We start from the raw sequence: 17,595 nt of genomic DNA on the forward strand, positions 1-17,595 counted from the left end.
TAATAGTTTGTTGTTTGTTGCAGTTATATCCAAGAGTAACCCCACAGCAGGATTGAAGAAACAATGAAGCTTAACAATATTGACCTGATATCATGTACAGTTCTCTAATTTTTAAACTATTTATATAATTGTAATCTATAAAAATACTGTATCTATACAATTTTATCAGATCTAATATTTTGTACATATTTAACTTAGTTCAAAACGAATGAGATTATGTTGTACATTTTATAAATATTTGAGTCATCATTTAAATTGATCGTGGAAATTTGTATATTGTTCTTAGGATGCTGCAAATATTGTGAGATATTATACATAAATTGACAATACAAATATGAAGAAAACAAGTTTTTTGTTTAATTTTTACTTTACTTTATTATAATAATACAATATCAATTACTTCAAGAAGTGGATCTAATTCTAAATCCTAAAAACGTAGAATGCTTCAAACAGGAATAATATATAACTTTGTGATTAAACTACATATAATATTGAACCTTTTTACTGTAGAAAACCGTGCTGCTATTATTACTAAGCTGCTATTAAATTTAATACTATTAATTTTAGTACCTATAGTAAAACAAAAACATACGATTTTATCACTACTTAAAGACGTAGAATTTTAAAGTGTGTTTTGGTACATTTGATTTACTACAGACATATACGACCAGGTTGTGCCGCACATCTGAAATGAAAGGAAATATTTAATAGAGTCAGTCCAAGCTAACTATGCATCGACTTGGCAAGCGAAAATTGCGTAAGTACATACTTCTCGTAGCCTATTAAGTGGCTCGCTAACGTTAGCCCAATGTGTACACCGGGCACCACAATATACACATTAACAATACCTGTTACACGAGAATTGGAGTTTACGTGTATGGGAATTTTTAGTTTAATTTCGCACGTCGTGGCGACATCTAGCTTGTCAGTGGCGTACAAGACGCTTGAGATATCGATTTGATTTACAACGCCATCTAACGAGTCGGGGAGGAAATTACTCAAATTCAAGGCAGCGAATGGATTCCTTTTGTTTTCTTTTGCCTGTTTTAAATTTATTTTGCAAAACGTGAATTACGAGTAGAATTTGTAATATTCCAACTGCAAGCTATAGTTTTTTTTCTCCTGGCAACAATGTAAGTCTAACGTCTTCTAAGTTGCCAAGCGGACCCACAGAATAAATAATAGTACTAGGTACAGAAGACTCACTCTCTAACAAAACGCGTCTGTCACGATCAGGACAGATATGGCCGCTAGGTGGCGACAGCGCCACGCGCGGCTTATGGCTTTCCCCAAAATTGGGGCCGAACGGATGTACTTTTAGCTACCTGTAGCAAAGCGACGAAATCGCGGAGTGAGTCACGCCTGGCGGACCCCAGGCTCCCATGAGCCTAGTGGCAAAATGCCGGGACAACGCGAGGAAGATGATGAACAAAGTAAGTCTAACCATAACCATGGTCTATAATTATGGTTTTCCGTGATGGATAGACTGTTGGTTCCTAATTGTATTATGTCAACATCTTTGTACATAGTTATGCAATAAATAATATCTTATCTTATCTTATCTTAAATTCTGGTGTCATCGGCGTCTGGTGTGCTGGGTGCTCCAGAATTCAATGCTACTGACTTGAGGCGGCTAACTGCATGCAGACGATTGTTTTATCATATATGTACCTACCTTATAAAATGTTTCGAAGTTCATAACAGTGTATCCCATTGCGCGCAATTGGCATGGCTTTTGTGACCTGAGAATTGTAAATTCCAAATTGTAAATCGCACACAGCTCGCCCGCTTTCTGCATCTCCAAATCGGTCATATTAACGCAACAGCTAGTGGCCTCGTCTCGTAACTGTACGGTCAAGTTCACAAACATCTTTCCAAAAATATATAAATATATTTATCCGACCTTATTGTCAGTGTCTTAGAGGTGTGTAAATATATTTTTGGAACGTTTTTTTGTAAACTGTACCAACCGAGTCCTGTCCTCTCGGTCTAGTTGGCCCCCCTCTCGGGCCAGGGGTATTTTGTGCGCTTTGCCGCCCTATTATATGATTGTTACGAAATTTAGGGTTCTAGCTAAATTGGACATTCCATAGCGTAAGTATGGAACAACCAATTTAGCTAGGACCCTAAGCTTAGCTAGTAACAATCCCGCGTGACTGTAATAGTTGTGCCACTGTCTAAGGGCCTTGCATGTTCGCACTATTAATTTCATTGTTTAATCTTTTGACCGCCAAAGAAGTCCACAGACGCGCATGCTACAACTCAATATCAACCCTCCTGTGTTCCGATAAGGTTCATGATGGCGTGTCAATAGGTTTGGCGTTCAAAAGTTAAAATTATCTGTTAATTACGCCTTTGTAGTTCGAGATGTGGAACTAGATAAGTTAAGATTACGGGCGGGTTGGGAATGCGTATACGAATTGCACCAAGAAGCATGTGTGGATGTCGATCAGCTTTAACATCGTGTGTGACGAGCATACCTTACAATGATGATAGCTATAATTTTCCTGAATCTTTGATCGCTGTTGTACCATGGGCTTTCATAGGCGGCGTCAGCGACTCCACTGCTCTGTAATTTGGATAGGTAGTACTATTTCATTGTTGTTAATAATTTACCTTATATAATAACATCTTCGATAAAGACACGAATTTTTAATAGATTACGCACCTCTACTACTAACGTAATGGACCCTATAATGGACGTGGAACCGGTAATGGGACATAAAACCACAAATCCTCTAAAATAAGTATGTAAAAGTAGTTTATAAACACTGGCAATATTTTACCATAAATAAGAGTCATAGAGCTGTTTAAGTTTGACTTTTTATTAATTTCGGTTAATTTTTAAGAAATTGGCGCCAACCCAAAAGTTGTCGTGTCACTGGAAAAAATAACCAGTAAGAATTCTTAACAACTTCGCTAAGAGAGGTGAGTTCATATATTAAATTGTAATTAATTATTACTTGGTGTAAACTAGAATGTGTTTTGTTAATTGCATTTACCATGAGATAAGGTATACAACACATTATGTTGTGACTCTAGAGATGTATAAAAAATAGTAGTATTTTGCCCAATCCCATTATAGGAGCTGTAAAACTGCATACCTCCTATGATGGGATAATTTACATAATGATGCTTGCCATGGCGTAATTTCATGTTTAAACAATACAGAAGTATAATGTAGTTACTCGTACGAACTATGTCAGGAGGTCTTCTCGGACTTCGGATAAATTAATATCGTTTTTACAAAATTTTATTTAACTTGCCCTGTTAGTTTGTATACAGGGTGGATTTTCTTTTTGGGTCAGTGAGGGCAGCTACCAGATCCCGTGCTGCTACGAGAAAACGGTCTTAGAAGACCTTCCCTCGATTTCAAATTAATGAAGATTGGCTTTTACAGATTTTGGAAAAAACATACAGGGTGCGAGGAAAAGGTAATTTTTGACAAACTTTTTTTTTGATGCCAATCGATCCCATTCCTATTGAGGATCAAAAGCTTGTATGGAACAAAAAAAAATTCCGGCTAGAAAAGCCACAAATCGAGGAAAACTTTTCCCATACAATTTGTATGAAAATCAAAACTTTTATTTTTCACATGCTATTTTTCTATGACAATTGATTCCATTCTTATCTAGTATCAATAGTTTCTTTGGGGTCAACTTACGATAATGTACTAAAAAGCCACAAATTAATAAAAACTTTTTCCATTGACCCCAAAAAAACTATTGATACTGGATAGGAATGGAATCGATTGGCATACAAAAATAGCATGTGAAAAATATAAGTTTTCATTTTCATACAAATTGTATGGGAAATGTTTTCCTCGATTTGTGGCTTTTCTAGCCGGAATTTTTTTTTGTTCCATACAAGCTTTTGATCCTCAATAGGAAAGGGATCGATTGGCATCAAAAAAAAAGTTTGTCAAAAATTACCTTTTCCTCGCACCCTGTATGTTTTTTCCAAAATCTGTAAAAGCCAATCTTCATTAATTTGAAATCGAGGGAAGGTCTTCTAAGACCGTTTTCTCGTAGCAGCACGGGATCTGGTAGCTGCCCTCACTGACCCAAAAAGAAAATCCATCCTGTATTAGTTAGTGTGGTTCAAATCTTGGAAATGGCATTTGAGCCACTTTCGGATTTCCGATTGAGTTGAAATTTTGGATACGTATGCAAATCGGATGACAATGCAATCGGGTGACAAAAATGACTAATAACTAGCCCATTATAGGGGGCCCATTACTGGATCCACGTCCATTACCGGGGTTCCATTACTGGAGCTTTGGTGTCCATGACTGGAGAAAAAAACCATACTTTTAATTTATTAATTATGTGGAAACTAACTGCAGTATCTTTGATACAACACGCCTGAAACATGAAAGAAGGATAGGATATTCATCTTTTAACAAGCTAAGCGGTAGAACTTTTACATGTATCAGGGAAATATCACAAATACTCAAAATTTCCTCTTAAATGTCCCATGACTGGTGCCGTTACTATACATACATATTATATTAACTCGTTGGAAAAAATTAAGTCCTAGTTAGGTATAGACACGTACTTAAAAATGAACTAACTGTAAAACTTACTGTATCTGATAGAATCTGCCCCGGCAGCATAATATAAAACACAGCAAACAGTATCTCTAGCGCAGCCGTCAAATACATGATCTGCTGCGATTTCGCCGTAGTCACCTGAGAATAGTTTAATCGGTCTAATAGTGTTTACAGACGGCCGCACCTGACCACAACCTTGGTGCGGTCTGGCCAAAGTTCCATCGTTGTACCTACGTCTGTTACGGACACAGCTATATAAGTGAGAGCTAGGTATAACGAATTCCAAGACATCACGCCATCAAAGAGCTGATCCGTCGTGCCATGGTCTCGGCCAATATATCATGTATATCCTGGAGCCGCAGGGTTTAAGCCGCACAAACGGTGAGCGACCGGACGGCCTTACGCTCGTACCTTGGGCAAAAGGCCGCAGCCTGGTTTGGGACGCTACTTTCGTTAGTTTAGTATCTTTGCCCTTCCACATCAACCATATCAGCAAAATGGCAGACGGGGCCGCAGAGAATGCTGCGAAATTAAAATATAAATACGCAAACTTGGTACCAGCGTACGACTTTCTTTTGGTCGCTATAGAAACTGCGAGGCCTTGGTGTGCGGAGGCCAAAAAACTTAGAACTTTGGGGAACGCACGTGGCGCTCGCGTTAGACCGACGCGCGCCATCAGCGGCGCGGAGCAATCAAGCTGCCGCGGACGTCAGCGTCGCTGTGCGGTCGGTGGCCCATAGAATAGAATATAGTGTTAATTCGTACGCTCGACTGACGTCAGCTACCGATGTCAGCGTCAGGAGGAAATCAAGCCTTTAGGTCTTAGGTACTTACTATACTAAGAAATCCAAATAAACAAATAATTAGAGACGAGAAGACTAACACATTAAACAAAATAGCACCAAATATTTCATTCAAATCCTCTGCTAACCTGAAAATAAAATTATTTTAAAGTTTAATCTTTAGTATATTTCTGGCTCTATACCTAACTGAACTGGGAACAAGAAGCTGCTTCGTATTGACGAATTTTATGAATCTCATAGGGATTGAAGAAACAATCTTTGACACCCTTTTATGCACCTGATACAATAGGGTGTAGTTCGGTAAATGGTACAAATCAAGGTAAGCGGTCGAAATGACTTTAAAAATGTTTTTAATAAACCTATGTTCAATGATTTTAGTAATTTATAGGTACACGAAGACAAATTTATCGAAGTAATCATACTAGTATAAAAATGCCAGACCTTATTAAAAAAAAAAGAATCGTTAGGTACACCCAGGTCTTAAAGCATTCGTTGAAACGTAGGTACATTTATCTTAACTTATGAAGCCTGCATCGGATTCTGATAACAAGACCTACCTTTCAGAAAGGTAAACAAAACAAATCCTTACTTCAACATTTTTTGATGTCTCTTAACGATATTTTTAAGGTTTTCCAGAAATTCATCCGCTCCCTGTCCCCGGCGATCCACGTTAATGTTCACCAGGTCGTGTTGCAGCAGACGGAACAGCATGGACAAGTTGACCGTTAACGAGAATAGGAACATATCGCTGGGCAGGTAGCTGCATTCATAAATCATTAGTGCTAAAACATTGTTAAATTTAAGGATGACTCCAATGATATTTATATAACCATAGATAGGTTATACCACTGACAATCCAACCTCTAGACTGAGCTTAGGCCAATTCTTTCATGAAACCGATGCTGCCAAAAATAAGGGGGTGCGGGGGGACGAGGTGAGCGAATCCCATGCCGTGATTGGTCCGTTCAAAGTCACGGACCAATCACGGCACGGGATCGACTCGAAGATGGAGTAACGCTACCGTATGTGTGGCAGAGGGGGTAGCGCGACTATGCTATGCTAGAGGTTGGATTGTCTGTGGGTTATACTCATACTTGAGGAACATATTCCATATTTATTTCTCTACCTACCTACGAAGAAATTTGTTACTTTTGATTACTTTTCTCATTCCATCCATCTTTGTAATACTCGTTGTTAAACATAAGCTCGTCTCTTTCTCTTTCGGTGTGCGGGAGCACAAGCTCGTGCTAACAATAGCACATTTCTCGCTTGTCTAGTCGCGACTAAAGGCAACTTGTCCAATTTGTCACAAGGTAAGCGCTTCAATTTTGGAACGCCTATAACCTATCTTGAGTTATAAATCATTGGATGACTCACGCTAGACTGGGCCGAGGCATAGAGAAAAAAATACATAGAGTGCTCACTCCATACATCAGTTTTAGTACCAAAAAGACTATTAAGGCTTGGCCAGACATAGAGCGCGACGCAGCGCCGCGTCCGCGCCGCGCGACCGCGGCACATGCTAACAGGTTACCGACGTCAAACAGACTGCGTCCCGCCGGTATCACGCCCCGCTTCTGTCGCGCCCCGCGCCGCGCGGCCCCTTGCGTCCGCGCAGCGCTGCGCCGCGCGGACGCGGCGGGACGCGGCGGGCCGCCGCGTCGCGCTGGGTCACATCAGTCGGATCGGACGTTAGGCAGCGAGCGGTGGCGCGCGGCCGCGCCGCGTTCGCGCGCGCGATGAGGGCGCGGGGCGTGTTGAGAGCGCGGTCCGCGCGCGCCCTGTTTGAACAGTCATCGCGTCGGCATCACGCGGCGCTGCATCGCGCTCTATGTCTGGCCAAGCATCTAGCATCGAGTAGCGGAACTATCAGTACTGCTACTTGACAATAGATGTAGCACCGACCGGAAAGTCTTATGCTGTTGAGATAAGACTTTCCGGTCGGTGCTACATCTATTGTCAAGTAGCAGTACTGATAGTTCCGCTACTCGATGCTAGATGTAGACACTGACTGAGACACTCTTGTCTTACTATATTTCTCTATGGCCGAGGCGTCCGACATATCATTTTCTATGACGGCTGATCGGTGATCACGTGGTGCTTTCCGTAGAAAACGAAACGGAAGCTCCGGCCCGGTCAAGTGTGAAGCGTGAGTCAACCTTAAGCCCTCATTTTTTAGGGTTCCGTAGCCAAATGGCAAAAAACGGAACCCTTATTATGGATTCGTCATGTCTGTCTGTCCGTATGTCACGGCCACTTTTTTCCGAAATTATAAGAACTATACTGTTGAAACTTGGTAAGTAGATGTATTCTGTGAACCGCATTAAGATTTTCACACAAAAATAGGAAAAAAAACAAAAAATTTTGGGGGTTCCCCATACCTAGAACTGAAACTCAAAAATTTTTTTTTTCATCAAACCCATAAGTGGATAGATAGGATACGTATGGATAGGTCATCGATATTGTTAACAAAAACTTTCACGCTCGCTGCGCTCGCGTTTTTGGTTGACCCTGTGTCTACATGTTAGCTTGACTGGTGAATGAATAGAGTTAGACCAAGAAAATTCTGCAATGATTTTGATAGCATACGCAGTGCAACTAGTGCAAATGTTATTTATACGTCATAATTTCATAGAAGTTTTGACGTTTAAAATAACACTTGCACTGCGTGTGTTATCAACTTATCAAAATCGTTGCAGAATTATCTTGGTCTAACTCTAGTAATTTTCATAAAAAACTGCTTAAGTAACATCAATTTCAAGGACATTGGGTGTTGACAGCCCCATATTATGTGTGTAAAAGCGGTTTTATGACATTTTTTCAACGATTTTAACAAGTCTACAAAAGTTTCGGTTTCGGTTTCGGTTTCGGCCGAAACTAGAGCCAAAGCCGAACATTCGGTTTCGGTTTCGGTTTCGGCAAAAAAACATGTTTCGGTCGGACACTAATACATATTAAATACTTATTGTAGGACAGTTTTATACAGATCGATCTAGCCCCACAGTAAGTTGAATAAGGCTTGTGTTGTGGGTACTAGACGACGATATATATAACACACAGATTGTATATATAAATACTTATTATACATAGAAACATCCATAACTCAGGATTAATAATATTTGTGATAATTATTACAAATAAATGCCCTTACCAGGATTCGAACCCGGGACCTGCTTCGTAGACAGGGTCCAATTCGCAACATGGTAAGGAAGATAGCAATAAAGTAGTACCTAATACTTAGCAAAAAGTACCTACAGTCGAGTTCACAAATATCTTTACAAGCCAACGTTCCAAAAATATATTTACACGCCTCTAAAATACTGACTATAAGCAGGCGTGGCTCACTCCGCGATTTCGTCGCTTTGCTACAGGTAGCTAAAAGTACATCCGTTCCGCCCCAATTTTGGGGAAAGCCATAAGCCGCGCGTGGCGCTGTCGCCACCTAGCGGCCATATCTGTGCTGATCGTAACAGACGCGTTTTCTGTACTTAGTACTATTATTTATTCTGTGCTATAAGATCGTGTAAATTTATTTTTGGAAGTCATTTAATTTAAAATAAAATTCATAAATAATAGGTAAGTACTAACTAATACCTGTAGCCTGTAGGTATTCTAATTATAACCCTCATCTCTAATATAAATTATAATGTATGTGCTTGAACCAACTTAATTGGTAGGTTGGCAAGACTTATCGATAAAAATCACTTACTTGTTATAGTTTGCATCAACAAAACCGCCATAAATTTCCACTCCGAGTCAATCTCAAACGGATAGTACACTTCATACGGTAAAACATAGGCGGGGTTTTTATCCAGGATTCGCAGGATAAGGTATATGACAAAAGGAATCCCATTGAATAATAAAATACCGACTACAGTTAACTTGACTATAGCTGAAAAAGAAAACTTCTGTCAAGTCTTGTCCAGGGGGATGGTCACATTTATATACTGTCTAGTATCTACTCTACCTACGTATATAACCTACCATTTCAACCAATTTATATTTTTACTAAATTACCAAAGTGTAAATAAGTCGCAGCATTGCATTGTTCCCGAGACAGCCTCTGGGCGAAATACGATTTTGCTCGGAGGTCATCAGACACACCAACAAGTTTATGGGGTATATCTTTTACGGTATAGTCTTTGGTCGTCCCATTCGTTTTTTGTCAAGATCTTAAATCAGTCCTATTCTGCTTTCGTCACCCATTCTACATTCGTCAAATTCATCGGTGGCCTTTGTCATCTTTGGTTATATTTTGTTGTTTGCCTTTTTCTTATTCCGACTCACTCCGGTATTCGTGATCATCATACATCGGGGTTTTCGGTGCGGGAATGTTTTAGGTACACTAACCAAATAACAGGTAAAAACTGTAAAAAACGATACTAATTTAACATTTCTAAGCACATTTGGACCGTACTACCTACGTTTAATTCATAGTTTGGTAATTATTTTACAATAAAATAAACATACGTTCGATATTCGTCCAATTCACTATTTGTCTTGTTTTTTGTTTTGATTCCATAAACAATGATCCTTTTACTTAAAATATTAATTAAAAGTACCCTAAGCTTTACACGTGTAGGGGAGATTAGTCCAAAACGGGGACACGGGGCTTACTCCGTCGTGCCGTGCCTGGTCTTAGATAAGGGCACGGCACTACGGGCAGGGCTACTTGGATAGTTTCAGACTGATAAAAGCTTTGGTAACTTCTACTTCTATGACACCCACGGGAGGAAAGGGATGATGAAATTGATAACCACACTGGGAAAAAGACAATCAACAAGTATCGCCAACGATGACAAAGACTACCAGCGAAAGTGACGAATGAAGAATATGATAGAATACAAAATAAGACAAATTAAGAACTTGTCAATAACCGAATGGGAAGAATGAATGTTAAGTAATTCATTAATTATTTATTAATTATCTAATTCTTAATGAATAAGACTGAAAACGAGATAGACTAACATCAAACATGCCCAAAGAAGATGTTGACGAATACCGGAATGAGCCGGAATAAGAAAAAGGCAAACAACAAATATGACTAAAGATGAGAAAGACCACCGACGAACGTGACGAATGTAGAATGGGTGACGAAAGCAGAATAGGACTAATTTAAGAAATTGGCAAAAAACGAATGGGACGATCCAAGACGATACCTCTTTTACTAATGTTTTAGTCACAAATTATAAAATATTTATATTCAGTATATTTACAGGCGCATGTCGTTTTAGTGCGGTGCAGCCAGTAGTCCATGAGCTCTTTCTTTTCTCGGTTCTCCATGTCGCCTGGCCACAGCTCAGCTATTTCATAAACAACACTCCTTAGGAGATGTTTCTTGCGAATTAACGATAATTTTAATAAACCTAAAAAATCGAATTTAAACTGTCGTGAGTCATAGGTACGTACTAACTGATTTTACGGTTTAAGAGCCCATCAACGTGCACACTAGCGCCACTGCTAAATAATCGTGATTATTTAAATTTAACGAAAGATATTTAAAAAAAGGGGGCCGCTACGTACTGTATCTTGTGTTCGTATGAACTCAAAACAAAAACGGCCGTTTTAACTTTGGACGCATCCATCGCATTGACGAATCCAGCAACATAGAAACTAGTTTGATGTATTCAAAACGTACTTTAATACAAGATACGTAGTTACCAGTGGTAAAAGGTGGGAAAAAAATCCCAGTAGTTACCACTGGTAACAACTTGGTGGTAACTAGTGGGAATAACCCCGTTTATTTAGCAGTGGCGCTAGTGTGCACGTTGATGGGCTCTTAATTTAACTCTTAAAGTCTCCTCCGAAATATGTCGCGCGAATGACTAAAATACATGAGTTAGAGTTGGTCAAGCGGATCTTGTCAGTAGAAAAAGGCGGCAAATTTGAAAAATGTAGACGCGTGGGATATCGTCCCATAGAAAATTTGAATTGCGCGCCTTTTTCTACTGACAAGATTTGCTTGACCAACTATTAATTGTAAAATTACTTAGTTCAGAAAATAAAAACACAAAGGATACAAAAAAGCATTCATGATAAAGTTACGTACCTACCTACATTTAATAATTATATGAAATCTTGTGTATTTGTTCCGGTAGAGTATAGAGAAAGGGGAATAGTAAATATGAGGATTCCATAACCCGGTCTCTCTTTCCTTTGCTTAATAAATTTAATAATAAAACTTACTTTGGGTCACAAGAAATAAGTTAGGTATGGCATTAGCAATCTCCAAAATGCCAGCATCTAGTTCGTTTATTTTTATAATGAAATAAATCAAGCCAAAAGTAAACATAAAAGACAGAAGCAGAAATAAGATTAATCTGCAATAATTTTCAAAACGAGCCTTGTCATAGTCGAAGAATTCTTGTCCAATAAATCTAGCTAACTTGACTGGTATAATAATTGTATCAATTAAACTAGAAGGCAACTGTTCCAGTGAAGCCATTTTTGAAGAATGATGAAATTTTCTCTAGATGCCATGTACTCGTACCTATTGCATTGGAAGGTTGTAGTTAAGGCGAATGTATCTAAATCTAAAAACATGTGTCGATGATTTGAAAACCATTTAAGTGAGTCATAAAGTTACATTTCGGAAACAAAAGCAAAATTTGTGAGTTTTGACATAGAGAAAAAAATACATAGAGTGCTCACTCCATACATCAGTTTTAGTACCAAAAAGACTATTAGCATCTAGCATCGAGTAGCGGAACTATCAATACTGCTACTTGACAATAGATGTAGCACCGACCGGAAAGTCTTATGCTGTTGAGATAAGACTTTCCGGTCGGTGCTACATCTATTTTCAAGTAGCAGTATTGATAGTTCCGCTACTCAATGCTAGATGTAGACACTGAAATTAATAGTCTGAACTGATGTATGGAGTGAGCACTCTTGTCTTACTATATTTCTCTATGGTTTTGACTAACTATATTTGTGGGAGCTAATCAGCAATTCCAGGTTTTTGAGTATAATATTGTCTACGGGCAACTCGTGAGCAACGTGGTCAATAGTGAGCGTGTCGACGACGATTGCGTACCTGGGGGCCTAGCCAAGGTGACAATCACTTTGTGTCTCTCTATCACTCTTCCATATTAGTGTGACAGTGACAGTTGCGTGTCGATCGCTACGGAGCGTAAGCGATTGGCAGGTTGGCTACGCGGCCTGATTACTCTATTTGAATGTCGCAGTTTTGAGGTAAAATATTTTCTTAAAAGAAAGAGAATGAATTTGCGACTCAGTGAGCTCGGCGTGTTGTAGTAAACGGAATGGATCTTAAATCATTTTCTTAAGCACCAGAGTTAGGTACTTACTACCTCAAACATACAATATAATGATATATCCAAAGTTGTCTAGAAATATATTCCCTTTAACATTGAATAAAATTAAATCTGAGCTACCTTTGCTCGGTGCAAAATTATTGATGAAGAAAAATCGCACTAGTACCCATGCAAAATGAACTGACTGTATTTAATTGCGTCCTCGAGGCATTTCCACTTTCGTTGAATTTCCACAATTTCGTTGAATTATTCCAAAAGGTGATATGAACCAACGACTGGCATAGATTTAGCGACTTTAACTTCCGCTGCGCCCGACTGAGCCAATGATTTTGCAATATATTATACAGCAGTAGACAAGGTGAATTAAGGTTTGTATTATTTATAAGACGTGTCATGGTCACATTTTAACATTTCTAATAGTCCATTTTATTTTAATAATTCATATTATAAGTAGGTACAATCGGGGACACTCCCGTTGGGCACAAATCGTTTAAACGTCTTGGAGACGGTCAGGCGATATCATAAAAGTGAAGATCAATACCATGGCACTTAAAAGTGTGGGTGTTAAAAAAAAGGTTAGCTCAGGTATATACATTGTAGGAGAGGGCGGAAAACCGCTGAAAGATGGACGAGTGAGTTTGAGGGCCGACACGTTAGAGGAGGCCCTCAAATAGTACGAGTCAAATAATACGTCCAGTACCGATGGTTTTCTATAAAAATACAGTACCGGAACCGGGAATTCCCTGTTCTCGCCATACAAACTCAGCACCGGCATTCCCTAATAGTCAGATTATCATTAGTCATAATTCTGAAACCGTTAACTTTTCAGAATTTTCGTAAAGTTGTCCTATAGATGGGTTAGGTTTGTTTTATGGCAATCCTGAAAAGTTACGAGTTTCTGAGAAAAACCAAATAATGACTAACGAAAATGCGGACAAACAATACTTACATTATGACTTAAAACTTTATGGGAAACAATAGACCCGTTCAAAGCTCTAAGGGTCAAAGCAACCGAGAAAATATATGCACTGCCTTTTTCCCTTGTCTCGTCTTGGCGGGGGCACGGCCGTGACTAGTGTTTTTCAAACTTTATTGTGTCACGGCCCTTTATGACCACTAAAATTTTTTCGCGACCCCCAAACCCCGTTTCTACGTTTTTCTATCTAGTACCTATAACTTTGGAACCACAGACCAGTGTTTGGAACGCACCTTTCTATCATTCACTAAGTTACATATGCGTTTTGGCTGAATATCCCCATCTAGCAAAAAAAAACCCTTAAAGTTTTGATCCCATTTGTTATTAATATGTACCATGTTTTATTAATATGTACATTAACGAACTTTAAATTTTAAAGGATTTGATTATTTTTAAGTTTAAAAAATGAAATTGCTTTGCATAAGTTTCTCTCAAAGCTGAACTTCGCGGACCCACTCTTTGAAAAACACTGCCCTAGATATTTAATTATACAGTTAGAAGGCAAAATAAACACAAGGGTAGTATTAAAAACGTATAATCTAACCGCGTTACATGTCTCCCTCGTCCGAGTCCTCGATATCGGCCAGCGCCTGCTTCGCGGTGTTCTCGGCCTCCGCGGCGACCTCACGAGGCACCAGTTCGTGTCTGCCCTTCGTGTCCTTGCTGACCCACGAGAGCTCCAGCTCGAACTGCTTGTCTTTTAGCTCGTCGTGGACGAGGTAGATGCTGGAAGGAATAGTTTTCAGTTAGAAAAAAAAAAATCTAAGACAATGAGGTTTACTCAATTCCGAAAGACCCTGGCTAGACTTCAGATTCCCGGATATTAACTAATACCAGGCGTGGCTCACTCCGCGATTTCGTCGCGTCGCAACAAGTAGGTACCTACAAGTACATCCTGTTCCACACCAATTTTGGTGGCTAGCCATAGGCCGCGCGTGGCAGTGAATCTTCTGTACCTAGTACTATTATTTATTCTGTGCTTACAATGCAAGACTGACCAACTGAACTCGATAATGTCAGACCGAAGTTTCGGTTTAGCAGGTTTCGGCCAAAGGTTTGGTTTCATCTAAATAAACTGCCGAACCTTTCGACCGCACCGAAGCTATATTTTCGGTAGTGTCCGACCGAAGTCAAACTCGTAGAGTTAAAATGTAAGGCAGTTTGATTTTCTCTCAAAGCAGAAATAGTTGATTGCCTCCAAGTCATCCTACATACCTACACTTGATTATTATTTCTTATGCAATAAAGTACTTAAGATTAAAACTGTTGTAGAACTTGTAGAATAATAGCAAAATCTTAAAGTATGGAAACAAACCCTTTACTGAACTTCCAATATTGGCTTAGATATATATTTGCCTAAAGAAATATCTGGTTAAATATTACCATTATTTCAAATTAAGAGAATTATTTATTAAACCAACACAATAATAACAGCATAGGTAGCATAGGATCCACAGCGCAGGCTTAGTCATCATACAGAAAGCTCATCCACCTCAGGCTTTGTCAAATTAAAATGCATTTTGTCAAATTGTAATACTCACATCCTAGCTGCTTCTTTGACAAGTTCTTTAACTGTCAAATCTGCTAACTTGAGCTTTTCAATTTCAGTTTTTGCCGCCTGCTTTGCTTTCCCCACTGCACAGCCGAAGTATGACTAGAATAAAAAAAAAGAAAAGGTTTAAACAAAAATAGTTATGCCATGTTTGATAGATGGCTCATTATGGAAAGGGTTAATAATTACCACAAAAATGCATGATTGTTTAATTAAAATGTTTAAAGAGTGACCGAGAAGACAGTAACCATGGCAACCAGTGACAAAAAAAGCTGATTAACCCTTATCACATTCTGATTAACAGTTCATATTATTTACTATTCTTTAGTTGATAATACAAAATGTTTTTACTTACAAAAGACACTCCGCTAGGGTCAAGCATGTTCATTTCAGGTCCGTTATGTTCCGACCAGGTTCCCATCACAATGGAGCATCCATATGGGCGAACAGCACTGTACAATGTGTAAGCGTGCATGTACATGGACACTCGCTCATTCAAGTACTTGAGAGGCACCGGGATTCCATACTGGTTCCTGTAGCTGGAGGCTTCGCTGCGAGCAGTCTCCACAATTTGTCTGGCATCGGAAATGAGCCCGGACACAGCCTGAAATGTGAAATGAACAAGATGTCAGTATCAATCAGTGTCATAGGACCTTCTGCATTTTTTATACAGTTTTAAGAGGGTTTCTGTGGTTCTGTAAGTGGTCTGGACATCTAAGAAACGCTCAGTAATATCATAAAAATGTCAAATGGTCATAGAGAGGTTGAAGTATACATATATGGTCCACAAGTAACACATTCATTCTAGCAAAATTAATACAGATTTCTAAACACCAATTGCACCATCCCACTAACTCGGGGTTAAGCAGTTAAACCGTTAACCCAGTGTCAAATTGTACTAGTAACCTTGGTAACTCCAGGTTTAATAGGTTAACCCCGGGTTAGTGGGATGGTGCAAGTGGCGCAAAGTGGTTTTTCCTGTTTGCTGAAAGTTGCATTTTGGCAGTTATAGCCTTATATACTTTTCTATACATGATTGAAATTTTGACTGTTGGTGATTACATATGACAAAAAAAGATGCTTACATTGTTTTCTCATATCCTACATTATTTATCGTTATTTATCAAAACTTCAAACAAGGTAGATTCACAAGATAGTGCAAGTGGTTAATCTATCACTATATTTCTGCACTACACTGCACATGCAGACATACTCAATTTTTTTTCATAGAGGTTCAAAGTCATATTAGCATGGAATGTTGAGCCACATAATAGGTTTTTATGTATATTGGACCTTAGTCTATGCCTACTAGGATTGCCAGGTGGTCTGCTAACTTCAGATCACTAAGCTGTTTCAAGCTATTAATTAGTTTGATCCATTCATTGTTGTTGTCTTATCTATGTGGTTAAGTCACTATACTTACAATGCCCACATGTTGATCAGCGTGGAAGATCCTCTTGTTCGCACCCGGTTCATACAACTTTGAAGTAACTAGCTTTTCAACCGCAAACACTACTCCATCCTTTCCTCTGAGAGCGATCACTGTACCAGAGTTCTCTACGGCTTTTGCTGCGTATTCTACTTGAAATACTCTGCCGTCTGGCGAGAATTGCGAGGCGGACAGATCATACTGAAATTATGAATCAAGTTTAGTACAACATGAATAAGCACAATTTGTACAGATATAAATCCCACTGTTACAGCATAGAAAAAAGTATACATAAATGTAAAATGTATTTTAGAAAGACATTAAAATCCATAAGCGTTATGTTTTTTTTATTCTCAGTAATTTTTTAAATTTACGTTGGGTTTAGGTTATAAAGCAAACTTACTCCAGTTCCAATAGAACTCATGGTTAATCGCGTTCTGCAGGTTTTTTGTATAAGACTTCCTTTAAATGCGTAAAATTATTATAGTTGAAATATTTTCGACTTTAAAGTAAAATACTGCAAATAATTACAAATTATATTCGGCTTCGGCGGCGATGACAAGCAACTCCTGCTGTCAAAAATCAGTCAGTTTTCATTGTTCGCGTCATGCCATAATAAAACAAATTTGCGTTCCGTTCCTCGGGTTCCAGTAAAGTTTTCTTCTAATTTTAAAAACTTCTAATTAAAAAAACACAAACAGCGTCGTGTACTCTAAATAAAAAAAGAAAATAAATATAATCGATACGGTAGAGTGGAAGGATAAAGAATCATTTTTCATAAAAGCGACATCTCTTACTGCGCTCTAATATGCTGCGGTACTAACGTATTCGCAGGTTATTAAAAAGTTTGATGTCACATTCACAGATGGCGCTAAATTCAATTCTATGTCGTGTGGTTCTTGTACACCTTAATAGAGGTGATTTTTGAACTTCGACTGCTCGATTTCGTCACTTGAAAATCAGTGAAATACCTACGGCTAAATGCTAATTTTTAGTGTTCCGTACA

General features: G+C 38.7%; 3 protein-coding genes and 1 long non-coding RNA gene across 4 annotated transcripts in view; 1 reads left to right on the forward strand and 3 right to left on the reverse strand.

Moving 5' to 3' along the window:
- The window catches only part of LOC134653487 (apoptosis-stimulating of p53 protein 2), a 93,157-nt gene extending 92,810 nt beyond the window's left edge, over nt 1-347 (forward strand). The window contains exon 14 of the mRNA XM_063508857.1: nt 24-347. Within this exon, the coding sequence (XP_063364927.1) occupies nt 24-56 (33 nt within the window). The 3' untranslated portion in view covers nt 57-347. The remainder of the gene's footprint in view (nt 1-23) is intronic.
- Nucleotides 1-17,595, reverse strand: part of LOC134653495 (uncharacterized) — a 240,076-nt gene that overhangs the window by 17,699 nt on the left and 204,782 nt on the right. The gene's annotated exons all lie outside the window — the stretch shown is intronic.
- On the reverse strand, nt 623-11,800 carry LOC134653493 (odorant receptor 67a-like). Its single transcript, XM_063508863.1, has 9 exons — nt 11,542-11,800; nt 10,572-10,721; nt 9,065-9,247; nt 5,945-6,137; nt 5,387-5,483; nt 4,586-4,690; nt 2,481-2,569; nt 1,676-1,742; nt 623-685 (listed from the first exon to the last, which is right to left on the reverse strand). Exons 1-9 carry the CDS (start codon nt 11,798-11,800, stop codon nt 623-625), a joined length of 1,206 nt encoding a protein of 401 aa, XP_063364933.1.
- On the reverse strand, nt 14,128-17,152 carry LOC134653471 (proteasome subunit alpha type-3). The gene is made up of 5 exons (XM_063508839.1): nt 16,993-17,152; nt 16,584-16,790; nt 15,516-15,764; nt 15,150-15,262; nt 14,128-14,334 (listed from the first exon to the last, which is right to left on the reverse strand). The coding sequence occupies exons 1-5, from the start codon at nt 17,011-17,013 to the stop codon at nt 14,157-14,159; spliced, it is 768 nt and encodes a 255-aa protein (XP_063364909.1). The 5' UTR covers nt 17,014-17,152; the 3' UTR covers nt 14,128-14,156.

This window comes from Cydia amplana, chromosome 13, assembly GCF_948474715.1.
Source record: "Cydia amplana chromosome 13, ilCydAmpl1.1, whole genome shotgun sequence".
NCBI lineage: Eukaryota > Metazoa > Arthropoda > Insecta > Lepidoptera > Tortricidae > Cydia > Cydia amplana.

Bases quoted from the DNA above. Each gene is read 5' to 3' on its own strand.
- LOC134653471 (XM_063508839.1), bottom strand. From the start codon at position 17,013: ATGAGTTCTATTGGAACTGGA. The intron at 16,791-16,992 runs GTAAGTTTGCTT...TCATAATTTCAG, and splicing joins TGAGTTCTATTGGAACTGGA to TATGATCTGTCCGCCTCGCA. The intron at 15,765-16,583 runs GTAAGTATAGTG...TTCACATTTCAG, and splicing joins CTGATCAACATGTGGGCATT to GCTGTGTCCGGGCTCATTTC.
- LOC134653493 (XM_063508863.1), bottom strand. From the start codon at position 11,800: ATGGCTTCACTGGAACAGTTGCCTTCTAGTTTAATTGATACAATTATT. The intron at 10,722-11,541 runs GTAAGTTTTATT...TCGATTTTTTAG, and splicing joins CTTATTTCTTGTGACCCAAA to GTTTATTAAAATTATCGTTA. The intron at 5,484-5,944 runs GTAAGGATTTGT...TTTTATTTTCAG, and splicing joins AGACATCAAAAAATGTTGAA to GTTAGCAGAGGATTTGAATG.